Source organism: Clarias gariepinus, chromosome 8 (genome assembly GCF_024256425.1).
Source record: "Clarias gariepinus isolate MV-2021 ecotype Netherlands chromosome 8, CGAR_prim_01v2, whole genome shotgun sequence".
Lineage (NCBI taxonomy): Eukaryota > Metazoa > Chordata > Actinopteri > Siluriformes > Clariidae > Clarias > Clarias gariepinus.
The window spans coordinates 1,635,001-1,662,941 of NC_071107.1; the positions used below are offsets into that span (position 1 = coordinate 1,635,001).

General features: G+C 40.4%; 1 protein-coding gene across 9 annotated transcripts in view; it reads right to left on the minus strand.

The window, feature by feature from the left end:
- Window positions 1–27,941, minus strand: part of inpp4b (inositol polyphosphate-4-phosphatase type II B) — a 259,010-nt gene that overhangs the window by 74,458 nt on the left and 156,611 nt on the right. For all 9 annotated transcript variants that reach the window (XR_008361055.1, XM_053502915.1, XM_053502917.1 and 6 more), the window contains 3 exons: window positions 19,141–19,249; window positions 12,153–12,219; window positions 7,865–8,012 (listed from right to left, as the gene is read on the minus strand). Coding sequence is in view for 8 of the 9 variants with exons in the window: in XM_053502915.1 (XP_053358890.1) it covers window positions 7,865–8,012; window positions 12,153–12,219; window positions 19,141–19,249 (324 nt within the window). In the remaining variant the exon portion in view is untranslated. The remainder of the gene's footprint in view (window positions 1–7,864; window positions 8,013–12,152; window positions 12,220–19,140; window positions 19,250–27,941) is intronic.

A 27,941-nucleotide genomic window follows, 5' to 3' on the forward strand; every position in this document is an offset into this window, starting at 1 on the left:
ACCTTTAATACCCCTCATTAATGAAAAGCTCAAGCGCGTTTTATTCTAGAAGAAATTTCCATAAAGAACAATGATTCATTTTTATGTAAATTTAGGCTCAGAGACTCCACATGGCCTTAAAACTTCCAGCAATGCGATTAGCATCTGCAAATGATACGAGCGCCGTAAAAACCTGCTGATTCCTCGTGAGCAAGGAAGATGAAAAAAATAATAAAATAAAAGATCCCGCGGAAAATACTGAAGAACAAAAGTCAGTTCTATTCCGAAAAGAAAAAAAAATTGAAAGAGAGACTGAATTATATCAGGTTTTGAGATGTTACAGAGTCGATAAGCCAGGTGTAACCTACAGTAGAGTCCTGAGGCTACACACACACACACACACACACACACACACCCAGACAGGGTTCTTTTAGCCTAAGCCCCACGACGAGAAACATTCTGCTCGGGGTTTATTGATGGTTATCTGGCCAGGCTCTTGTGTTTTCTGTTCTCACTCTGGCCTGTGGCATTCTCTTAAATAAATTACAGTGATTCAATGAAAGCAGTGTTTCTTCTGTGCGTACTCTTAAGGGTCATTATGGGACGGTCTGCGGCAGAACCGCATTATTTGTTAGCTGAGTGGACAGCTCTGGAGATGACGGCGTTCCTGGGCCTTTAGGAACCGTGAGATAGGTTAAATCCATCAATTTCTCAGTCGGGCCGGAATCCAAAGCAAGGCTGTGAACTTTGGTTGTTGCGAAGACTGCAAATATACAGGACGCGCTCTGATAAAAGCACGCCATTACCCGAGGGGCATTTTGCCAAGCGGTTAGGATATATTCTGTAAATTACATTTTCTTTTTCCCTCCGTCTAATAGGCTAAGGCAGATATGCGGCGAAGGGTTTGATTAGGAAGGTCTTGAGCCCTCTGCTGCACTTAACAGAGAATTACGGCGGAAACGCGACCGAACCCGAACCTACTGCTGAGCCAGCGGATAATTTGCAAGTCGGCTTTTAAAGAAAACGATTGGGATCTGATTCGATGGGGCTCGTTTCAGATCCAGATGATACAAAAACAAGTCCGAAATGAAGAACATACGGATATGTATTATACTCCGAGTCAAACCAGGACTTTTGATTGTGCAGAATAACAGAACACGGTTCTGAGAGTAAAAACTGCCCTTATTCCTCTGTATAATCCCCCGATACACTAATGCACTTATCCCAGTGTTTACACCATCATTAGTGCTTGGACACCATCAAGATAGAACGTTTTCTCAGTATCGGACTGTCTGCTTCACGTCTGAAACGCCGGCCTCCCAGGAACTCCTTTAATGGATGTTCCAAACATGTAGAAATGTCTTGGAGCGAGGTCAGGACTGTACGGGGGGATGTAGCGATAACACACAATCACACAGACGCATCCCTTCCGCAAGTTATCCGTCCATTTTCAAGGATCAGGAGTCCGAGCCTGCATTCATGGTCCTGGCTGAACTTGAACATCCTTCATTACTGATTTTGAAACACTTTAAAATAAAAAAAACTTTTCACTGTAAATATGTTTCATACTGAAATATTCAACATGTTTTGAGTTACATCATGGTTGGTGTTGGATTCATTTATTTATTTTTAAAAACCCGAACAGTTGTCCGCATTTCACATCACCTGCACATTTAACAGAAGAACTGAAATTATTTATAAATGTGGAATTACCGAAGACGGAATAAATCTTACAGCAGATGGTAAAAAAAGCATTGCAGATGATGATAGACAAAGTAAAACATTAATGGGAAAAAAATAAAGTTTAAAAAAAGGATCTCATATTAATCATAGAAGCTCGAATGCAAGCTGCTCGGGTGGATTTTTAGTTTTAAGGTAGAATTAAAAGAAATGAGTAGGAGGTCTGAATTATGAAAATGAGGTGATAAAATCACCCGACCTAAAATGAGTCAGGATGGGAGGAAAAGGTTAAAAATACACGGGATAAGAATAAAAGGAAAAGCGGCGTGTTAGTGAAAGGGAGAAGAGGACGGATCGTAGAGAAAATGACGAGCGACCGGGGGGCGTGCTATCGTGATCCATCGGCGCGACTGGGCTACGGAGGAAGCCTGTCATGCCGTGGCCTTTATTTCATGGTGCATTATGGGAGCTGTTGGCTTTAATCACTGGAGCCTCGGTGCCTGGGGTCAACAGTGGCGCTGCGACGGGAATCGCAATTAATGCAAGACTTCACGAATCAGACCAAAAACGTTCCTCCGAGAGGCCAGTATATGGTTCAATCTGACATGAACAAGTAACAGGAGAGAGAGAAAAAGAGAGAGAGAGAGAGAGAGAGAGAGAGAAAGAGAAACAGCAACACAGAAAGCACGAATGAAGAAACTCAGTGAGAATGCCCTTTGTTGTGACGGAGGTTGTTTTAACCCGCTTTATATAATAACCATCTTCCCTAATGGCGCTCGCGCTCGCTTCTATCATGCTCTGTTGTCATGCTGCAGAATTACTGCACTAATAGTGTGTTCACTCGGATAGTGGGCTGTGATTATTACCCACTGAAACGCTATCAAAGACACTGAAGGCTTTCACATCACTTCTTCATTAATCGATTTCAATTGATTTTCCTTCTTTCTTTTTTTTTTTTTTTTTTCGAAGGCGATACCAGGAACACGACACGACTCTAATGAAACCATTAGCTTTGAAAATGGGGAGAGAATAATCTTATAATGCACACACACACACACTCAGTGACACACAAGCGGGAGATTAAAGCGCGTGGGTGGATTTGGCGCGTCGCTGTCGACATCAACAGAAGCGTAGACAGGGAGAGCTAACATTATGGCATGGTGGAGTCACTGATTCAGGAAAGGACGGGAGAACGAGATGAAGAATAAGCCGTGATATCCTGAGACACCTTCTGCTTCGTGGCAGCTTCGCTACATAATCGTCACACGACGGGTTTTAGATGGTTCGGGAAAAAAAAATGGGGGTAAAAACAAATCTTAGCAATGTTGTGCCATTTCGGGCCGGTACTTGGGAATGAGAATACAGTACGCATCAAGCTCGTTATGAGTTTAAGTTTAAAACACTACCAGAGTATCGCTGAAGTCTCCTAGCTCCAACTGAGGGAGTTGAAACACTGATGCTTGGCTTCAAAGCTGCAATCTGTCCGAACGTGTTTATCAGATCCCACACCTTCACCTCAAACCTGTAACCCGACCCTCCATCACTCGGGATACACGGAGGACCTGAAGCAGACCGACGTCCTATTTGTAATAGCATTACAATAGATTTTCCTTATAAATCTTAAACGTTGTTAAAAAGAAAAAATGAAAATGCTAAATTTGCTTTTTGATTATAATTTTTTTTCTTTTTTTAATTTAGGTTGTCCAATTCCTCATACATCAGATTCGGCTTTTCCGATACAACATTTTGTGATGTTGATAACTCGTTCATTTATGTTTAGATCCTAAAACTTTATTTCTTAACTTTCTAACTTTAATTTCCTATTAAACTTTAATCATATTATTTATGAACATGTAAAAACTAATAGGGAAGGAGTTTGGATGTTTTGGAGTGTTCATCTGGATCAGCTGGAAACAGCTGGAAAATTTAAGACAATTTTAAACTCTTGTAGCTTTAGAATTCTTGTAACTTTAAACATTGTCTTATTTTATTTTATTTTTTTTATTTAATAGGTAAAAAGTAAATTATTGTAAAAAAATAAAAAAAAATCTTGCTCATCTGATCCTTATGATCTGTACATATTCCATAATTTTCTTTTAATATTGTGAATCTGCTTTGAGACAATAATCATTGTTAAAAAGCACTATATAAATAAAATTAAATTGAATTTATTTAAATTCATATGTATATCATTCAGAGGTGGAAAATTCTGAGAAATTATCCTTCACTACTGTACTTAAATACTATTTTGGGGTGTTTTTAATTTACTTTAGTTAACTGTTATTAAGGAGGAGTTAAATATGTACAGTAAGTTCTCTTCCTTAATTGTATTTTTTTTCTTCTAATATTTGCATTTATACATTAAAAGGACACATATTTATGGGTTTTTGTGATTTATTTTATTACTTGATTACATTTAAGAGTAAATGCTGTCCTGGTCTCTTCTATTTTTAGTCGACCTTGATACCTTGATATAATAATTTGCAGTAGTGTTTTTTTTGTTTTGTTTTAATTACCAATTATTTGCACAACTAATCTGAAATATACTATATATAGAACGCGACTTAACATGATAGGGAAAAAAACAATGTATTGAATTGTGTCCTTAGGAAAAGTGTTTTAACTCACTAGGGACCCTGATTCCCAGTTCAGACCGCTTGTTTTTATTTGGATGTTCATCCAATCAATCATTTTATAGACACACCACTCTCTGGGTGACACAGATCTTGGGGACAGGACTTTGTAAACATGGGTGTGACTCATTCAGTAGGTCAAACCCACCGAACTGTTAGAAAGAAAGAGACTAATTTCACCTTCCGCAAATTTAAGTATCATTTTTTAGGAGTTAATTTCCCGTGCATGAGATCTGTGGATCTTTCGTGAATTAGATTCTGACCAGCTTAAGCTTATGCCACTGTGGCTTATGCCACTTTTTGCTGAACAAAGAATTAAATCTGCTACAAATTAACGGGTATTGTGCGATCAATAAAAAATCTGAGATGTTCAGCAGGATCGGGTGAAAGGGTGAAAAATCTGAAAATGAACCATTAATTGGGGATCTGCGGCACAAGAGACCGGAGAGACCGGAGAGAGAGAGAGAGAGAGAGAGAGAGAGAGAGAGAGAGAGAGAGGAATAATAGGCACATGGGAACTGTTGCCTAGCAAAGAGTCAGAAACGGGAGATATGGTTTAGGAATGTGTGTGTGCAGATAAGGGACGTAGGACTGTATTTGTCATTAATGTATGGGTTCAAATCCATGAATTTTATATATTTACCTTTGCATTTATGGCATTTGGCAGACTCCTCTCATTCAGAGTGACTTCCATTTATCTCATTACACGTTACACATCTGAGCAGTTCAGGGTTGAGGTGTTGCTCAAGGGTCGACCAGCGGCAATGGAAGAGGTGGGGTGAAAAATCGGTGATTCAGTGATGTGATAACAGTTCTCACATGTGAATTAGGAAGAGAGAGAGAAAAGGAAGGAAAAGAGAAAGAAGTGGCTACAAAAAATAATAATAATAAAAAAATCTGATACATTATAAAATAAACATCACGCTTGGAACCGGGACTTCACTCAACCAGAACCACTTATCTACGTTCATAAAAGGACATTAGGCATAATTTATAGTACGCAGAGTTCCAGTCGCTCTTAACTTATCCATAGTTTATCCGCTGATGCTTCTGCTGTCTACTTCACCACTGATAAATCGCCCGTGGCAAATCCAATTATTTAAAGATTCAATAAAATACATTAAAACCTCCTAGGACAGAGTGAATAAACTACACAAGAGGCAAGAAAGGTGCTTCTATTGAACTGAAGATTAGTGCTCGAATCGAATATAAACACACAGTCAGCGTCGTCAGTAACGTGTTTACACAGCAGCACATGGGGTTGAGAGGTGAAAGTAGGCTCAAGACGCATCTCTTTAATCTGGCATACGCGTAACTCATCCCATAACCTCATACTCCAGTACACCTATCCTGAATGGCAACTACGCTAATTCTCTCCATCTTTTCTGTACTTTTCTACCCATCCTGAGACATCTGGAGATTGTGCCAGCTTCAGTAGACAAAGGCCAACCCTGCGAGGTTTCTAAGGCATCTTGAGAAGGACCTGCTCCAGCTAGATTCTGCTTTATGATGGCTGGAGCTACACATCCTGCTCCTGTGCTTCCAGTGATCTGACCCCAACTGCCATCTGCACCTACTGCTGAACTGAATCTACACAACTTCTGATATATTGAACTTTCACCTGCACAACACACTTGATGTTATTTCTATCTGTTATCACCCAGATGAGGATGGGTTCCCTGTTGAGTCTGGTTCCTCTCAAGGTTTCTTCCTATTGCCATCTCAGGGAGTTTTTCCTTTCCACTGTCGCCGTCACCCTTGGCTTGCTTATCAGAGACATTTCATTCATCATTCATTCATTTAATTATTATCTAGACACATTTTTCTCACACATACACACTTCCAAATATTTTCTTTTCTTTTCCTTTCTAAAAAAAAAAAAAAAAAAAAAAAAATATTTAATTTTTTATTTGTGAAGCTGCTTTGGGACAATGACCATTGTTAAAAGCGCTATATAAATAAAATTGAATTGAATTGAATTGAAAGATGGCGATGCGCGTGGTTACTTCAAGCTGCAGCGCGAACATGCTTATATGCTTAGGGGAGCGCTATCATGCTATCCACCCACTTCCACATACTGTACACCAGCTCACAGTTATCCTTGATTGGCTAGGAAACGGGGAATAAGGAACATGCAAGCCTTCCTTGTCAGATATTCCGGGCCAAGTTCCTCCCTTGGCTCTGCGTCAAGTCATAATTCTTCATAAGTGATTTTTTTTTACTTGTTTTGACAAGTCAGCATATTTATTGAGTTTCCCCAGAGTGTTCAAAAGATGCTATATTGATTGGGCACAGGAACGTGGCCACTCATACGAAATCATATCGAGGTTTATATGATGAAAAGAGGTGCATTTTGCAACATCTGAAAAAGTCAGTACATGTGTACCTGAGAGGTGTACCTGGGCTTTGACCTGCACTACATAATCTCTGATACAGCCCAGCTTACAATACTCACTCACCGTCGTCTATAGCGCTTTATCCCGTATTCAGGCTCGCAGGGACCTGGAGCCTATCCCAGGAGACTTAGGGCATGAAGCAGAACAAACCCTGGACAAACATTCCCTCACTTATACACCACAGGCAATTTGGGAACGCCAATTAAGCACGGTGAGAAGATGCAAACTCCATGCACACAGAGACGGGAATCGAGCCTGGCCGAGAATCGAACCCAGACCCTGGAGGTGCAACACCACCGTGCCGCCAGCTTACAATACATATATGTTCATAGCAGATGAAACTCATGAATCATGTATAATCATGTATAAGGAACCAGGGGTAGCTCAGTGGTTAAGGCATTGGACTACGGTTCGGAAGACCCCAGGTTCAAACCCCACAACCACCAAGTTGCCACTGTTGGGCCCTTGAGCGCGGCCCTCAACTGCTCAGATGTATAATGAGATAAAAATGTAAGTCGCTCTGGATAAGAGCGTCTGCCAAATGCCTAAATGTATAATATTGGGGAAAGCATCAAAAAACCGACATCGCAACATTTTCACACGTGGCAATTTTTGGGTGAATTCTACATCGCAGCTTGTTCAGATTTTTTGCTTTAAGATGCCAGGATCACATTTAAAGTTTTTTCGAACAACATGAGCGGAAGGCAAGAAGGAAAGACAGACAGACACGGAGAGAGAGACAGAGAGAGAGAGAGAGAGAGAGAGAGTGGAGAGAAAGGAAAGGTTGTTGGATGCTCTGGGTGTCTGGCGGACAGACGTGCTCTTTGAAGTGTTAAACAGGCTTGAATAATTTAGTGTGGGCTAAGTATAGCTCTTAAACATCCATTTCCATCCTTGAAGCAGCCTCCCTGCAGGAAGCGCAGACCACATCACTCTGTCAATGCCTCATTTATTTTCTCTCTTGTCTTCAGACTTTCTCTTCCCCTCTCTAGATCCTTGAGATTCTCTCTGTCTTCCTTTTCACTTCTGGCTATCTGTGCTTCTTTGCTCTGTCTGTCTGTGTTTGTGTGTATGTGTGTGTGTGTGTGTGTGTGTGTGTCTACCCTTTCAGGTCTGCTGAATATCTGCACACATGGGTGCATCATTCTCCCCAGTGCTATCTGGATGATGACGTACCTCTGCGTGTCCTCCTGAATGTAGAGCCTGAGGAGCTGGATGGGGATACTGAAGGACAAAGTGCACTCAGCCATCTGCTCCTTCACCTGCATCCACTTGCTGTCTGTCGTCTGGAACCTGTACACTCTACACACCGGGTTCTTAAACACTGCAAAAGAGGCAGAACAACAGGTTGAGAGAGCATTTCAGCTGCGCTTACGGATATTGTAGTGGTGCAGATATGAAGCTCTTCTACACTTACTTATGTACTTCTATAATTCTGTAGACCTTTGTTAAGTTTCTGTGCTAACACAGAGCTCTCACGCAAAAACTAAAATTATTTTGGTGTTTGTGCTACACTTCCATCGTCTGAATCAGCCTGCTCCATTTTTGAATGATTTCCTGAACCTCAACTAAACTGAACGCTGTGCATAACCTGCTTTTTAAAAAAAAAATCATTTCGTTCTTTCGATCAGGAATAAAATAAAATGTTGCATTTTCAATAAAAATACCCCCAATACGTCTACATACACAAATTTTGGCTATAGTCCCAGTTATGAAAATATTACAATGCAACCAAGGACATATTATAATAAACAGAATGAGCAGCTCACCTCTTATATCTTCCAGTCGGAATCGTTCGTTCTTTTGAATCTATTGCACCGCATAGCATCTATAGGATTCACGTGTCAAAAGAACGAACGACTCGAGACTTGAAGACTCATTGCTGAGAATCGTTCAATACTGTTTCCTGTATATAACATACAGAGGTTTTGCGATGCTTTGCGCATGCGCACCCAATAGAAAATGAACGAATCACTCTCCGAGACGAGTCACGTTAAAGATTCGTTCAAAAAGGACGAATCGTTCATGAGCTTTAAATAAACGGTTCCAGAACACACCTTGGAGGAATTGCATTTTTCTAGCCAATTAGAGAGCAGGGACTGGAAAAGTCCATGTTCAGGACATTATCCACCTATTTTCATGGTTTCCCCACTCTTATTTCTGCCGAACCAAAAAAGGGGAAAAATATACGCAAGATTGTCTATTCACAATGACATCTTAAATATTTTGTAAAACTAAAGTTTTAAGGTTAGTTGTTAGCAGTTAGCTGTAACTTGCTAGCCCAACAAGATCATGTCTTCTTGGTGTTGACTGGCAGTCGTCATTACCGCCACCTTCTGGTCTTGATCTCTCACATCTTCCTCTCAGCTTAAATCCTCAGGTCTATTCCCACCCCCCTTAAGAAACCCATCAAATACTTTCCATCTTTTCCTTGTTCTCTGTTTCTCTCATCTACTAAATAAAGACAGTGGTGGCTCAGTCTGTTAAGGCTTTGAGTTACTGATCATAAGGTCGGCGGTTCGAGCCCCAGTTCCGCCAGGTTGCCCCCGTTGGGCTCGTGAGCAAGGCCCTTAACCCTGTCTGCTCCCGTGGCGCTGTATAATGGCCGACCCTGCGCCCTGACCCCGGCCTACCAACAAGAAGCTGTAATGTATACAGGCATGTGACGAATAAAGACTAAGGCTAAAAAGGCTGAACCTAAAACAAATAAGAGAACAGCAGAACCTGGTATTGAGCTGGCAAACAGTATATGAAGTCATAATAGGTGCAAATCTGTGTTTTTTGTGCGTTCATGCAGACTGGAGACTCATCTAAACGACTGAACTGTAATTTTATTGATTTGTATTTATTTGTTCATTTATTTTAATAATGTCTTCTTTAAAAGATGAGAAATCTGTACCTATAGAGATGATAAATGATATTTCCTGATGGAACAGTTTAGTTTAAACTAAAGAGTGAAATGCTATAATTTAAGCTTTAACGGTATTAAACGAATCGCTATTGCATGAAATTACTCTTTTCTCTCAAATTGCATTCCTCTTTATTGCATCTTCAGGAAGAAGGAATATAATTTTGATTCTGAATTACACCATCCATCCATCTATCTAGGAACCTCTGTAGTCCAACTAGGGACGTATGGTGATCAACATTGTATTTATTCCCATTATACATGGGTTTGTAGGACCTCCGGTCAACATTTACTTTCTTATTCACGCACTATGGTCAATTTCGGAACACCAGTGAGCCTAACCTGCATGTCTTTGGACCGTGTGAGTAACCGGAGTACCCGGAGGAAACCCACCAAGCACAGAGAGAACATGCAAACTCTACATGCACAAATTACACCATCACACGAATACATGTATTGGAAATGCTTCGATACTGCTTCTCGACTTCCATAAGATGACCTCAGTGACCAGGTTTCAGTACAGCTAAACATGTCACCAACTCTCGTTAGTGGTAATTGTGCATAAACTCCACACGCTGTAAATAGACCTCAAAAACATCCTGTATGAGGTGTGAGAAGGGGGGCACAGGTGCACGGCTAGGTGCACGGCAGCATCCTCTCGATGTGCGTGTTTTGTGTGTTTTGGACATGGCAGCTAAATTGTGTTAGTTGATCTTGACGAGGCAGCGGGGATCTGAGTGTTTTGACGAAAGCAGCTGCGCGCCTGAAACACACACCCTCATGATGGTGGCTAATTGCCCTCGCCCGACGACGCCACAATGACACGCTGACAGCGATGGATGTAGCAATAAATGTGCGGGCTCTAACTTTCACACCAAAACAGAAGCAAACACCCTAACACAGATCACACACACACACACTAAAGGTATTCATTCCTCCATCTAACAAAGAATTAACAGAAGCCAATTTCTTTTATTTTTCTATTTCCTTCCACATTCTTCTCTTCTCAGCTGCTTCTTTATTCCTCTCTGGATATTCTTAAAGTCTTGGAAGCAGCAGTTTTATTTGTTTTTGTTTTTTCTAACTGCCTGCAGAATTAGCTGATTAATCAGTCTGTTCTTGGCCCTCTTTTTTTTATTCTCTTTAAAATTCAACCTTCATTTGGATCTTATCCGTAAAGCCGGGCCCGGCTCTGGTTTCTGACTCTGGTTTTGAGTTAATGAAAGCTGGCAGCGGAGAACTTTTCCTGCGTGATGTTTAGTCGATAGTCCGAAGGCGGCAAAGCATTTAGAAAAGGTTTCGGAAGAAAAAAAAATTATAAAATAAAAAAATCATCTTCAACTGACGCAGAGCAAAGACTAAATTTAATATCTGGATGTTCTGCATGAATAGTCCTACCGAGCTTGATTAAAGCAAAATACACCCAGTGGTGCATGACTACTAGAGACTAAATAAACAGGCAGATTCGCGAGTTTAAGCTCTGATTTAATTCACCACTTTAAAGCTGCGCGCAAGCGGAAAACTGAATGCAAAGTCAACTGAGAGTTAATACGATTTTTAAAAAACAACAAAGAAAATCTTTCTGTAAGGGTAGAACACACACTGAGCATGTTAGGATTTTCTTTTGTCTCTGATATTCCTCCTCTTCATGTGATAAAAAACTAGCAGTCTAGTAAACATTGCACCGTATCACTAGGGACCTTCTGATACGATATTATCACAATACAAAGGATTTAATTAATATTGCCCTTCTGTAAATACACAAGTACTTTGTCATATAAATGCCCCGCCTCACAAGTTTTTGCCTTAAGAACTTAAATTTTGCAACAAATTTGTACAAAACATTGTCGACATACGAGTGGACAAACCAAAGTTGCGCGTAAGTCCGGGAGCAGTTCAAAAATTGTGAATTTACATTTTTTCTTGCATTTTGTGCAAGATTTACTAAAGATGTACAGTAGCACCGCGGGTCCCAAGAATGTTAGCAAGAAGAAAAGGGAGCCACTTTTAGTTTGGTTTTTAAAGCAGCTGGTGCCTAAAGAAATCATAAAGTAAGGTTAAGTGAGGTTTGATGTCTATTTATTTCATATTTTACTTCATGTACATGTCTAAATGTTACATTTTCTAAATGGTTTGATTGTTTTCTTATGCAAAAATATGATTATAGTGTTAGTTATTAGTACGGAACGGATTATCTGCATTTACATTGTTTCCTATGGGACAATGCGTTTCACAATACAAACTTTCACCTTAAGAACTCGCCTCAGGAACAGATTAAATTGTAAATAACTGAAGCAAATGATCCGCTAATACTACACAGCACGCTGCTTTGCCTGTCAATGGGTGAACAGTTTAAAGCAGGATGATAGAGGAACCACCTCTAATGAGAAGTATTTTAAATAATCTAAAAAAATCTCCCCATCTCTCTTGGACAGGGTCACTGAAGCTTTTTATTACAGGTTAATAGAGCTGTACAGATTTAATATATGCAGTGAAAGGCAGACACGCCTACTCATTTTAATATGCCGACATAAGTAGACGTGAACTTTGGCTTACCTGCATTCATCAGCGGCCCGTTATCCTTGTCGTTCGTGATCCCATGTGGCTCACACACCAGAGTGCACTGTAGGAAAAAAAAAAAAAAAAACAGCAATTATTCCTTAAACACTGACCTGAGCTCTCACTATTGAATCACACTCTCTGAGTGGCTGAAATGAACCAGCATTCCAATAAGTTTTTATTTAAATGCACTTTTTTAATTCAGGGATGATTGTCAGGGCTTCTTCGATGATTATTATTTTCTTTTTTTGACGTTCCTCTATAGATGTCATATCAGACAAAGAGCTGTCGACAGGAGTCCATGTCGCTTTCTCTCTCACGCTCAAGAAGAAAAAAAAAAAGAGACAAAAAGAAAACAAGAGCTTCTCTCACACTGAATCAGATCAACCGTTAGTCGGGTTTTGGCCGTGGGCCACTCAGGCTGCAGCTCTTCAATCGCAGTCACAGCGCTGTAAACAGCTCTGTGGCTGCTTTTTTTTTTTTTGGATTTTGAAGGATGACTTTTCCCTTCTCATCATATCACACAGGATCGGCGAGAGAAGGCACAATGAGAACTCTAACTGCATCGTCGGGTCAAGACGAAGCTTTACGACCATCGATCCTTAACAAGTTGCACTGAGTGGGAGAGAATCACTGGAGCTCTCGGAAACGCAGCACAGAGAGAGAGAAGGAGAGAGAGAGGGAGAGAGAGAGAGTATGAGAGAAAGAGGAAGAGTATGAGAGAGATAGAGTATGTAAGAGGAAAAAAGAGAGAGAGAGGGTATGCGAGAGAGGGAGAGAGAGAGGATGAAAGAGATCCCCTAGTCTTTAAGCAGTGTGAACATGACCCAATAAAAATGCTGACTGACTCATCTATAATCACAAATGAAACTAAACTGCAATAGGGTTTCTCATTACATAATGCATACTATGTTGATATATATGTAGCTATATAATATTTTATACATATATTTAAACATCTGCACGGCTTATTCACAACTTTACAGTTTGTCTACTGTAAAAAGCACTACATGCAATAAATATACAGTATAAATAATATTGAATAAATAACCTTCTATGTGTTTCTTAGGCTGCTTTCGCACTAGTTTCACACGGCTGATTCGCATCCTGTCCCGGCACAGTTTCTCCTCCTCACTTCACCCCTCTGGCCAACTTTCAATTTAATAAATTTATTCTGTAACTGAATATACATTATGTAATATAACAACAACAACTACTACTACTACTCCATCAATCTAGGAACCTCTGTAGTCCATCCAGGCACCATGGAGGCCAATAGTGACCATAATATTTACAGTAAGTCCCCGACTTATGAACATTCGAGTTACGAATTTCCACAAATACGAGCGGATCGTGGTTCGGCTTCCAGATCAATCACACAAATATCTCACGTGTATTGTGTACAAATACATGTGTGTCAGCCTCACCAATGAATCAGTCCAAGAGCACGATGATAGAAAATGTCTGTCATGTAAAGCTGTCCTGTTGGTGAATAATTTTAAGTTCAGAAAATCCTCAACAAAACAGAGCTCACAGTCCAATACAGTGGAAAACAGCTGACAGAATGGGATCCAGGATTCCCCTCATGATATGAAGGTGCAGAGAGAGTTTGTTAGATTCATTTGAGATGCAGTTATGGTGGGGAAAGGAGACAGAGATTTAGTCAAGTGGATTGGTATGCTTTACAATATATACTTGTGTTAAAGACTTACTTTATCAGACATAAGAACACATCAGATTTATGAACACGGTCCTGGAACGGAACTTCATCATGTAGTGCAAAAACCATGCACACAGACCTCGAGGCGAGAACTGAACCCACACTCCGGATATGCGAGGCAACAGGGCTAACACCACTACTACTACTACTAATAATAATATATTTAATTTACTGTTTATAATATGGAGGACTGAACATGACATAATTATAAATAAATATGTGAATGAATAAGTAAATGTAACAATAAATAAATACATAAATACAATAAGCCCTGGAAAATGGCTAAATATATTCCTACTTTTGTTTTTAACATATTTCAAGATTTATTTATTTCTGCATCCCCACATTTCCACATTTCTACATTTCTTTGTTGCTGTATGCTGATACCGCTGGGACCGCCTTAGTCGAAACCGGGATTGATTAAATGAAGTAAGTTTGTTTCGACTCAACTAGTAATGCCTTGGCTTGTAATGACTGCTGTCTGGCGACTATGGTGTTTTTAATTTTTTAATTTTATTTTACAAGCTGCCGCTAATCAGTTAAAATCATTAGCCGGTGAAATTGAGAACCTCGCAGCAAATGACTAATTTTTATATTGAGTCGAAAGATTAATAGACAATTTAGTTCAGCCTGTGTTTGACTGTCTTCAAGAAGTTGTGCGCGCCAACTTCATATCCTCATGCAGAAAGAGCAGAGAGGAAACGTTGGGCGTCCACGGTGCGTTTTACCTCCGAATATGATCGAGGCTCATCTACCTCTGGGTAAAACACACCGTGGAAGCCCAACGTTTCCTTCCACTTTCTGCGTGAGGATATGAAGTTCTTGAAGACTGTCAAACATAGTTTAGTTAAGGATCTCGCAGAACGTGTGCTAACGGTCTCTCGTTGGCAGCCATTTGCATAGTTAGTTTCAGATAACTAAAAAGCATCACGCTAATCAGATGGATTGCTTCTGTCTGAGGTGCCATGCGGCCCAATCCCGGTTTCGACTTAGGCTGGGACCGCCTACCTTATCAGCATACAGCGACAAAGAAATGTAGAAATGTGGAAATATGTTAATAAACAAAAGTAGGAATATATTTAGCAATTTTCTAGGGCTTATTGTATTTATGTATGTATTTATTTCTATATTTACTTATTTATTCACACATTTATTTATTTATAAATATGTCATGTTTAGTCCTCCATAATATAAGTGCCTTTTTAGTCATTCAAGGTCATCAACAAACCCAAACAAGCAACAAGTAACAGCAAATTGTAAATAGCAATAAAACAAAATTAGATAAACCAATAATCAAAGAGTTATCACCAGATATCAAGATCTGCGTGCGACCTAACATCACGCCAGATACACACTTCTGAGGAGGGGTGCAGCTAAAGGCTCTAGAGCCCATGGTGGTCAAGTTAGCAGGGAGTGTAAGAGAAGCCTCGATGAGGTAGAAAAGAAGTGTAAAACTGCACAAGCTCTGGAAGATAAAGTAGAGCAAGATTATGGAGCGCTGTAAAAGTGAAGAAGAGAATGTGGAAATGTTGAAGGGAGGGGGTAATGTGATGCATGAAGGGCATCTGGGTTATGATATGGGCAGCAGAATCTGGGATGAGTCGAAGTTTATGGAGAAGCTTTTGTGGTAGACCAGTTAAAAGTGAATTACAGTTACTGTAATGCATGTGTGAGAATGGAGGCAGTTTGTGAGGTGAGGAATGGGCAGAGATGAGCAATGCTGTAAGGGTGGAAATAATATGATCTAGAGACAATAACATGGGATTCGAAGGACAGCGTGCTAGCTCAAGTAACCCCCAAGATTTTAATGTAAGAACCGAAAATGAGTACCCGCTGATGTAGAGTGAGAAACTGTGTAGTTACACTCTCCGATACAGCAGGTGGCAGTGTGCACCTAGATCGTGAGGCACCAGTAAACACAAGAGAAGAAGAGTACAAGGATGTCATGAGCTTTGCTCCTACAGTATGCACCTTCCTAGATGATACATCTAATCCCTCTGAGAGCAACTTCTCCCAACCATCTGAGAACAGTATGGTGACAAACTATGCCTTTTCCTGCATTATGGAGAACTTTGAGTAGTATAAGGCAAAAATGATAACTAAGTGGCACAGGGCACATTGTTACTGAATTTTGGGTCCATGTCCAGGAAACTCCCCAGACCCTAATCCCCTTGAGAACTTGTGGACAGTCCTCAAGAAACGTGTGGACAAACAAAAACGCACAAATTCTCATAAAGTTCAAGGATTAATTATGTAAGAATGAGCTGCCATCAGTCAGGATGTCTCCCAGAAGTGTATTGACCGGATGGATGAGGTTGGGACAAGGGTTTTAGCAGAGTCGGACCGACACATTAGATTACATTTAAATCAGCGGTCTACTTTCTTATTAGTTTTCATTTTTTTAATTCGAGCTTTACCCACTCAGTCATCTTCTATACCGTTTTATCCTGTATTCAGGGTCGCTGGACACGAGGCGGGGTACACCCTGGACAGGGTGCCAATCCATCGCAGGGCACTGGACAGGGTGCCAATCCCTCAGGCAATTTGTCCTTGGACTCCCCCGGAGTACCCGGAGGAAACCCACCAAACATGGGAAGAACATGCAAACTCCATGCACTCAGAGCCGGGAATCGAGCCTGGCCGGGAATCGAACCCTGACCCTGGAGGTGCCAGGCGACAGTGCTAATTACTACACCACCGTGCTGCCCGAGCTTTACCCGAGTTCCCCAAACCTTTTCAAGTGCACAATACGGTATTTTGGTGTCAAGTCTACCAGGATCTGTCTGTAATGTGACAGCACCCTTTATTTCATGTGCTGGGTTGTGACGAAGGAAACACTGAATGCGACACCAAATAACGTCTACATCTGACTGACTTACACATCATGTGGTTGTGTGTGTGTGGATGTGTCTATACTGTACACCCAGCCAGACTTGGCCTCTTTATATACATCTGTTTTTGTTCCATAGGTCCTTTCCTACTAATACTATTCTATTACTGCTCATTCTGTTGTCAATATAAATACAGTAATAGAATACATCAGAATATAAACTGCTGTCACCTCCTACATTACAGCTTCACAGCTGATGAAGGATTTTTCGCTGCTCTGTACTCCTATTATTATTTCTTGAGTATGTTACACACATACATATACACTCAGTGAATATTTTATTAAGAGCTGTGAGAGTGCACGCAGTTCGCTTTTTTCTTTTGCGCTCACAACAGCCTGACTCCTTTGAGATTCTGATTCTGAGAGCATCATTACTGCTTCTGACTTCTTAATGCTGTGAATCTCGACCGAAGGTGCTCTATCGGATTCTGGCGACTGCGGAAGTACGCGGAAGTACAGTAGTAGTAGAAACTTTACCCGGACTTCCAGGACGTGCCTAATTATTATGCAGGAAAGATATTATCATTTTAGAAGCCATTATAACATGAGTTAAGTGTGGCCATAAAGAGATTGACCACATACCATAGCCTGTCACAGTATTGGAGCTGACCGCTACAATACTGTCACAGGCGGTGGTATTTAAACGATGACACAATGGGTTCAAAAAGAGCTCAGGAAACTTTATGCACATCGTTACACCTCCATCAATAGCCTGAACTTTTAACACAAGGCCGGCTCAGTCCATGGACTCATGCTGGTGGAGCCAAATTTGGACAATACCGTCTGCTTGTGGCGGTGAAACTCCAAATTAATGAACCCCTGGGGTCTACACACTCGGCGTTGGGATCCCTTGAAAATTTTATCTAATAACAGCAAAAAGGACTCAACGTTTCTCATCGAACACACAAGTGTAAGAAAACTACAGTAGACCGATTACAGCTTCTGTGTCCGTCTCAGTCTCCGCCAATATCTTTTTGAAATGCATCGCTAAAATGAGCTAAAACCCAGCAAATACTTAACACACCAACACGAGAAATATACCTATACCATAGAAAGCTTGAAGTGTTTACTTTTAAATAAAGCCACCAAATCGAAAACAAATATCAGTTCATTCTTCTTCTTTGTCTTTCGGCTGTTCCCTTTCAGGGGTCGCCACAGCGAATCATCTGCCTCCATCTAACCCTATCCTCTGCATCCTCTTCTCTTACACCAACTAACTTCATGTCCTCTCTCACTGCATCCATAAATCTCCTCTTTTCAGAAATATCAGTTCATGTAATCCGAATAAAACCAAGGAGAGGCACAGTGTTTCCATCGCATCAAGTTTCAGATGAGATCAGAGTTTTCCAGTCTTCCCTTCATTTCTGCTCATCACAGTTGTAACAAATGGTTATTTAAGTTGTTGTAGCCGGAATAAACCAGGTTGAAGAATCTAGTCTAAAATTTTACATGAACAAGGTGTTTCCTTACATCCGCATTATTCTATGCACTCAGCTCTACTGCTTCTAAATGACTGGCTGATTGGATACCTGCACGTGTTACCAGGTGTATAAGTGTTCCCTGTGATAGGGGTAGCTGAGTGGTGAAGGATTTGGACTACTGATCAGAAGGTCCCAGGTTCATTCCCCAGGGCCACCAAGTTGCCACCATTGGATCTTTGAGCAAGGCCCTTAACTCTCAACTGCTCAGATGAGATGAGATTGAATAAAAAGTCTCTCTGGATAAGAGCTTCTGCCAAGTTCCATAATGGAAATGTGTGTCTAATAAAAGAGGTTGCCTAATGTATCCACATACATTAAAGAGTAAACCATTTACTTTGGCAATGAAGTCTTACTGCTCAACAGAACCAGAAGCACACACACACACACACGTCACTTCATATGCATGACATTTGCATATAAGAACACATTTAACTCTTATAATTCATAACCTGCTTGTGATGTGTCCAAATCTAGCTTGGATTTTCCAGAAAACTATTCAGTTGACTCTCAGCTCCTGCACTTAATCAGCTTTCCATGACAAGACGTACTACAATCTCACAAACATGAATATTAAACACCTACAGTTTTGTTTTTAGTATGCAGCAAACTCATGGTGTGTCTGACAATACCGGTTCCGCTGCTTCCCTCGGCTGTCTTGTCTTTCCTCTTCACAGCAGATTAACACAAGTTCTTGCGCATACACACACTTACCATGCACAGCCACACACACACACACGGGTTTGTAAAGAGCTTGATTAATCTCAGTGGCTCTCGAGCTGCTGACACAGAGACTAATCTGGTCCATATGAGCAGGAGGCCAACCCCTCTGAGTTCAAGGATACAGTAAAGCACAGCCACTGTGTGTGTGTGTGTGTGCATGTGAGAGTGTATTACCTTCTGGTGTGCATCAGTGGCAATGTAGTCCACACCACCATCCTCAATCTCTCCCATCTTCAGCCGAGACACCACCACCGTCCCCACAGCTGCCGAATCATCTGCCGTCCTGGGAAGCACAAAAGAGCTGCATCAGTTTTTCTGTGTGTGTGTGTGTGTGTGTGTGAGTGAATGTGTAGGTTTTCGTAGTACCTCTGACCACATTCATATCCGAACGCGTTCATGATCAGAATGATGTGTTCCTCATATTAGGGACTAATAAGTTATCTAATCCTCGGCAGTACAGGGGGGATCCGTGTCTCGGAGGTGGCTCGCTGGAAATAAGGAAAAATGAACTGCAGCCACGGAAGCAAACAGAGTCCAATTACTCTGATTGATTGGCTTTAAATGGTCTGCACCTTTACAGGAGCTAATTAAGCTGTGTACTGCTCATGCCGAAGCTACTGGATGTCCTTAGATAATACCGGGCTTTCAGGAGAAGTGTGATGGAGTGTTTGTAAGCGTAGAAACTCATTAGGAGAAAGTGTGACGGCTCTCATGATGGCTTTAGTCATTAAACACGTACGTATCATTAAACAGATTGCCGTGAGAATTGGGTGAAGATTAAATCACTCTAAGAGTCGAATGCAAACGTAAAACCGATGTTTAGCTCGGTAATTCAATTCCTAACTTAACAGGAGCTTGTGTATAAATAAACAAAAGACTACGGCCGCACTGAGAGTACGCTTAGATCGAGTTTAAAGATTCACTATTCTAGTAAACAAGACTTTCACGCTCACTACAACATGGATGCTTGAATATCACATCACATCACCCCACCACACTACTGAATTCTTGAGTCTTCTTTGGCAAAAGGTGTTAATTAACTTTATTGAATATAATTTTAACAGCATCTCTATCTGTAGTGTTCACGCTAGCGCAGACCACAGGTTCACCCTACTGCCCTAGTTCTTGAAATATGACATGTGTGGGGGCCAGGGGTAGCTCAGTGGTTAATGCATTGGACTACGGTTCGGAAGATCCCAGATTCAAGCCCCACAACCACCAAGTTTCCACTGTTGGGTCTTTGAGCAAGGTCATTAACTCTCAACTGCTCAGATGTGTAATGAAATAAAAAAGTAAGTTGCTCTGGATAAGAGCATCTGCCAAATGCCTAAATGTAAATGTTTGGGAGGAGTCTCCAGGGTTCTGGAGGATCCTCAGAACACATCAGGGATGAGATGCAAGTCTACTGAAAAGGACCCCAATTTAGTGTAGCCAGTCCACCTTTTAAAGCTCCAGCACAAAACATACACAAGCTCAATACAACATGTGAGCCAACAATACAATCTACCTGAGCTACCTTTAGCAGTAATATAAATATGTATATTTACTTTATTCCTGTTTTTCAATACAGCCTTTATGCGTCTGTGCTTAACTTGAGTCATTGTATTAGTAGATACATTTTACTTTTACTCCAAAGTAAATATCTGTACTTTCTACTTCACTACATTTGTACATGGCACCGAGTTACATAACCACAGCGGTTTGTAGTGTCTGAAGTGGTAATATCGCCACCTATTGACTGTTATATGTATTTGTGTAATTTGCCTTCCCTCGTTAAAACGCCACATAATGTAGCAGGTGTTTGAAATCAGAAGATCCAATTATTTGTCACATGTACAGTACCTTACAGCACAGTAAAATATTTTTTTTTTTGCATATACCAGTAAATAATTTGGGGTCAGAGAGCAGGGTCAGCCAGGATATAGCACCCCCTGGAGCAGATAGAGTTAAGGGCTTTGCTCATGGGCTCAACAGTGGCAACTTGGCAGTGCTGGGGCTTGAACCCCTGACCTTCCAATTAGTAACACAGAGCCTCAACTGTTTGAGCCCCAAAGGCTACTGTGAGTTACCACCAAGCAGCACCCTCCTGAAAAAAGTGTCTATCACAGTGTCTGTGCAGTTCATCGAATGATCACTAGGAGCTGGCTCCAAAAGGGAGTCTATGCTCATAGACCCTCAATTTTAAAATGCTAAACATGTGTTCAGCCTGGTACTACAGAAAAAAAGCAACAGTTTTGTTTTTTTTAATGAAACTCATCATTTAAAGTTATTAGGGGGTTATGGATCACATTAGCTAACCATCTAACTAGAACCCTTGTAGTTTAACTCACCACAAAACACCTGGTCGCTAAAACTCTGCTAGCTGACTTGTGCTAACTGTAGTAAATAGGCGTGTTCCAACCAACAGCCAGGCTCCCGCCTATTTATGGATTAACCGGGGTTCAGGCGGCGTCAGATCCTGCCATGATAGCCTTGACCAGAGCTTCCACAACTGAGCTTTAAAACTGCTTTTCAGGAGAACCTTTGGGAGGGTTTGTCCAGTTCTCCCACAGTCTATGGCTAATACCAGCTCGGTATCTTTGACAAGCACTTTAAGGGAGTACTTCTACTTTCACTTGAGTAATATTTTTTTCCCTTTAAGGTATCACGACTTTTACTCAAACAGAGGATTTATGTACTTTGCCCACCACTGCACATCAATAAAGAATAATAAAGTCTAATCTACTAAAAGTAATATAGTTTGACCAAAAGTTTGGGAGTCTGTAACTGTGCTACAGTATAACCTGGAAGCATTTGTCAGGCTCGTCAGTACAAGCAGGACAGACTTTAAAAGGAGATAAAAAGGTACAATACAGCTTTATCCATCTCTACTGGTCCCATAGGGAGAGCAAAGTGGCTGATAGATTGAAAGCAGCAGATATCACGCTGCCTCCATTCCTCAACAGGACTCGAACACATCCGGTTATCCAGCGTTTAGAGTTCCTCACTACTTATAGGTCCTGACTTTGAGAAAGCGTCCTCTTTTACAGCTCCTCAGTAAGTCCAGATGGCAACATATCACATTTTACACTCATCACAAACTCAGCGGCCGCGGGATGCCACCGGTCCTCAGGACTGCACCACTGCCGCGATTGAAATCTCATGTGAAAGCCGCAGGCAAAGGCAGCCGATAGCTTGTTGAGACAACGGATATGTGTGTGTTTGAAAGGTAGCGATGAAAGCGATGATAGAAATGGAAAAATAAGGAGTTTATACAGTAGATATCTTTTCACTTTCTATCCCTCGTCCTTAAAGTCTTTTAAAAAAGAAAAGTACTAATTAAGGAGGTGTGCGTTTTTGTTTGGAATAATTACCGCTGGCTTGACCCAGGTTTCTCATGGTTAAATCAAGCTGTTAGGATCGGTGTGTGTGTGTGTGTGTGTGTGTGTGTGTTTGTACAGACAAAGCCAACAGTTATGATTGACCTTAAATTAACTTTGCAGCTCGACTGAGTTGCGCTCCTCCTCCGCTCGGCGCTTTCAGCAGATTTCCCGTCTCCGCACTTCCCCAGCACAAATCTAATTGCCCCCGGGCCCCTTTATGACAAGAGTTAATCAGAGAGCTTTGTTAAAGTGACAAAAAAAAGAACGAGGGCTTGGCACGACTCGTGAATAATTCGGGAAACAGTTACTTTAGTGGACGAGTGCTTGGTGTCAAGGAGCTTTTTTTTTTTTTCTTTCTCTCTCCGCACAACTTTGCACTATTGTTTTCCGAAGCCTTTGTGCATTCAGTGGGTTTGAATAAAACTCTGTTGTGTTTACTTCGGTCCGTGAGGCACATAAACAAGGCGATTACGCTCAGGTGCTGATTAAAAACAGCCGTCCGTGTGAGCGATGGCTGAAGTGTTATCAGTTCGCAGGCAGCAGAACATCCTGTGACATGTGAACAGATTAACTTTAAAAATGATGGATACATGAACTACAATATAAATCATTTCTTTTGAAAGCCAGTATTGTTTTATCTTTTCCACGTTTGTTAACTTACAAAGTTTTATCCACATGCTCGCAAGTGATTGGAGCAGGAACATGTGCAAGATAAAGCATGTTTAAGAAACATCTGGTGCCGTGATAAAGCGTGCAAAAACTCCTAATTAAGAATAAAAGCTAAAATGTACACTAAAAGAAAATAGAGTTCATTTTCTGTTGCTTGCAATATTTCTCCATTCCTTTAAAAAAAAAAAAAGTGCACACATCTTTATGAATCAGTCACATTTATTGTCTCTTTTAACGCTGTCTAAACACAATTGCAGGCGATTAGACAAACAGATTTGACACGATGATGTAAAACTGCCAAATAAAAATAAATCACCCAGCAGGAACCCTAACACTGGATAAGCGTCGCCATATACGGTAGTTGTAATGGCATTGCGATGATGTTGCTTGAAATTCTCATGGAAGATCGGGATGGACACAAGAGCTTCCCGCACACACCGCATGCACTGTGTCACATGTCATTCATCTCGTAGTGCCATGGGGTGTTTAAATATCTTTCAGGAATATTACATGGGATTTGCACAATTTTCACAAAAACAGATCTTAAGCGAGCTTCTTCCCCAACTTTCCAATTTAATAATTCAATCAACAGTACGTTCCCCAGTGGTCCAGTGGCAAGTGTGCAGTGACCAGAGTTCGGTCCAACTTTTAAACACAGGTTTAGTGTATTATTGTTTTGATGTCGTTTCTGCGATATCGTGTTCAACGTTCATTTCTTTTAATGTTAAGCCATTTTCAAGCAGGCAACACTGTTCCAACATCAATTCATAATTCAAACCTTCAAAAATGTCAGTACCAGTCAACTGCTTATAAACAGCTTCTAATTCAATGCTTTTTGTTGTACTGTAATTTAATTTTCTACATCCTAGAACCATACTGGAGATTTCTATGAAACTACTGTATGAGACAAAACATACAGAAATACAGTATGTAATTAAGTAACAACAAAGTTAACCGCAGAACCCATCAAGCTCCATGATGAAGCTCCATCTCGCATGAAGACCTTCCCAGGAAAACAAGACCAAAACTGAGCTCTGCTGCACCAGCCTCGGAAATCACCAATTAACAACCAGAACCTCAGATTAGCGCCGTTGCTCACTGGGTTATATACCATATATGAAACTAAAATAATTATTACAAACACTTTACTAAACCCTTAAATTTGTCATAAATGTGTATGTACTGTAAGATGCCATATTGTGCATGGAGGCACAAACTTGGTGAAAAACTTTCCTTCCATCAGAATGTTAGCTTGAACGATGAAAAGGCCACAGTGAGCACCTGCATGAACACACACACACACACACACACACACTGTCCTACAATATATACGGCTCTTACACTGCCCCTGGCATGCGACAGAAATGTGACGAGGATGCTCTGGAGAGCTCTGGAAAGCTCCAGTCCATAAATCAACTCTCTTCCTTTTAAGACCGCAGGAGTCTGTAATGCTCAAAACTGTTGGTTCATGCAGCTAAAGAAAGAAACCAAAAAGGAGGAATATGTACTAAAACCTATGCAAGGAAAGAAATATGCTTAGCTCAGGTGGAACCTAAGATAACAGCATATGGATATAAAAGAAATGCCAACACAGCATGTTTCTCTCTCTCTCTCTCGCTCTATCTCTCTCTCCCTCTATCTCTCTCCCTCTATCTATCTACTTGCTTCAGAAGACCTCCAAACATTTTGGGATGACAAAAGAAAAAAAGTAAAGTAAAGAGTTCTGCGTCAACCTTTCATGGTGTCAGATCTTGACTTCCTAAGACTTGCTACCTGAAACTCCATTAAACTTTAGACTAGATATAAACCTGTGCTGTTAGAAAGCCAAGAGTAGTACAAAAGCATCGTCTATGCTACGTGTGTAACGTCTGAGCAGTACTGATATAGCGGGTTTAGAAGTGTTTGAGTGTGAGAGTTAAACAATGCGGATGCATACTGGATAAAAAAAAAAACAAACAAACTTGACATTTAGTAATTTGTATTTCATTTAATTAATTTCTACTTAATCAAAAAAGCAGTTTTAAAATACCCACTATTTATTTATAATCAGTTATAAATAATAAAGTCTGCATCGCTTGAGGTTTCTGGGCAGCTGCCATGAAAAGCTGCCGTTTTTTTCTCCACCTGTATTCCTCCTGCACCACTGCTTCAGTATCCATTAAGGCTGAAATTACCATTAATAAATAAAGGACAAATCCTGACTGTGAAATTCTAAAGAATAGCCTGGAAGTACTCAATCAATTTAAAGTGCCATGGTGGTACGTGTCAGTAAAACAGGGGTAGCAGTTAAGGCATTGGACTACAGTTCGGAAGGTCCAAGGTTCAAACCTCACCACCACCAAGTTGGGCGAGACTCTTAACCCTCAACTGCTTAGATGTATGATGAGATAAAAATGTAAATCACTCTGGATAGGGGTGTCTGCCAAATGGCGTAGTGTGTCCAGTGGGTGTGTGATGGTACCACACTGTACCACAGCCAACCACATGGGGAAATAAGTGAGACTTTCTCATACACTACCATTATACTGTACTGACCTGACAAGAGGCAACTCATTAGTATTGATGGGAAAAGTACACAAATCCTGTACTTAAGTAAAAGTAGAGCTTCCACAGCGTAAATAGTACTCAAGTAAAAGTAGAAGTCCTCCGTTTACATGTGTTTGAGGAAAAAAATTGAGTTTTCCTTTGTTGTTCCTTGATCTGAGGTTGTACATTTTAACAAGCTTTAATTGAATGCAGCAAAACAAAGCAAATAAAGCCGTCAGTTTTGCAACATTGCTGATTACATTCCAAGGAGGTTACATATACCGTAGTACTAAATTACATTCCTAAGTTCGATGTTCACTAACTTCATTAGTTTAATTTTAAAAGATGCTTTTTCCCTTATTATTTTTTTTAATGACGTTCCGTGTTATCCTGAGTATATGAGGCTAAAATGCAATTAGAACCTTGAAACAGCACTACATGCCACGATTTATGGTAAATGGCCACATCTACTGTAGATGTCTATAAAAATTTGCGCTAAACACAGAGAACTTTGGAGAAATTCCCAGAATTAAATTAGATGCACATACCGTACTGTATATAAGTTTAAATGTGAATTAGACTTTGATTCAGAAATATAATTTATTGGACCAGATAAAAAACAAACGTACACAAAATAAACGCCATTCATGGAGAAGTTAATGAAACTGCAGAACTAATTCTGAATCTAGTTCACTAAAATCACAATGAGGTGACCAACAAAACAGGAACGATATGATCAACAAAACAGGAACAACGTGATTTGTGATATAGTTTTATGACTGCCAAGATAGCATGAAAAAGACGAACAGCCAGCAGAGGCATTTACCACTCTACAGCCTGAATATATACTGTACCGCGTGGACCAAATAAAAATCATTTCATACGGGTCAAGTCACCGGGCTGCATCAAGCAAAGAAAACAACCGTAAACTTTGCGGAAGAAATGTGGTGGCAAAAAAAATGACGAGGAAAGTGAGATCAGAAGAAATTATCAGCGAAAGTGAGATGACTTTCATACACACACACACACACACACACGATGTGATGAGAACTTACAGGATTGGGACTAAACAGCTGAGTGTCCACGAGAAAACCACTTGTTAGTACAGTAAGACTCATCTGAAATAAAGTTGGACTTTGGAGCGATGGAAAAAAAGGTCATGTGACGTGATGAGTCCAGAGTGATGGACGTGTCAGGATAAGAAGGGAAGCACATGAAGCAATGCAATATTTATTTGTTTATTTATTTATTTTTGAATGAATGTATAAGAAAGAGAGACATGCAGATTTGGACAGTAACGTGAGACAACTCCATTTTTGCAGTATTAAGAAAAACGAGAAAAGTTTGAAGCAAACTGATTATATTTTTTTGCGCATGTCTTGGAGTCACAAAAACCACAAATATCAAAATATTTTGTCAAAACTGTCTGAGTTATATCAGTGTGAATTTTATGTGATTTTTCAAAAAGCTATAACTTCAACTCCCACAGTTTTGGTAACATCAAATTAGATCACGGGAGGAAAAAAAAGTGTGGGAGTTGTTTTGCACAGAAACCTTTTTTTTTTTTTTTTTTTTGATTGTTGAAGATCAAGATAAACATTAAAAACAATAAAAAAATATTTCAGTCCACAGCATCATCAGCCTCCTCCTCATCCTCCTCCTCAACACGTTTCAGTTTCACTACATGGTAGTAGCCCTATATCATAGTACAGATTTTACGATTTAACCAACAGCTTCCTACACACAGCGAATGCATCTCATCTCATGACTCTTATACACGAATCACTCATGCATATTTAAAGATTTATAACATTATTTCTCTGCACCACTACAGTGCTCACATTACGGTGCATGTAGCTTTGCTAAGTATATCACAGTAATCACATAATGTCCCGTTACGCGTTAAGCAACACATACCTGTAATACATTTCTGCCAGAGTGACTGCAGTGACATTACCAGAGTGCAACATCCTTTTCTTGGCTATAAAATTCTCCACGAATCCTATAAACACATTTAAATCACTTAGGAAGCTACGTGTTGAACAGCAAGGCTGCGTTCCATTCCGAAGTGTACTTAACAGGGTGCTCCCTACTCCCTGCTCCGTTTGCAACAGGGATGTCAGTGAAGGGCACTTCCTTTGACATAAGACTCTACCATTAGGAACACCCTGCGAAGACACCAGCGTTGATGTCACTTCGTCTGTGCGTTACCATGGTAACATAAGCACCTGGGATACCTGCTGCTGCTGCTGCCGTGAAAATATCACACTACAGACATTAAATGTTGAATATTTATTAAAAGAAAACTAATACCATTATAAAACATACAATTGAAACATGTATAACTTGTAAATAAATTATTAATTTATTATAATAATAATTGATTTAAGATGTACAGAGAAGCAATATGATTGGCTC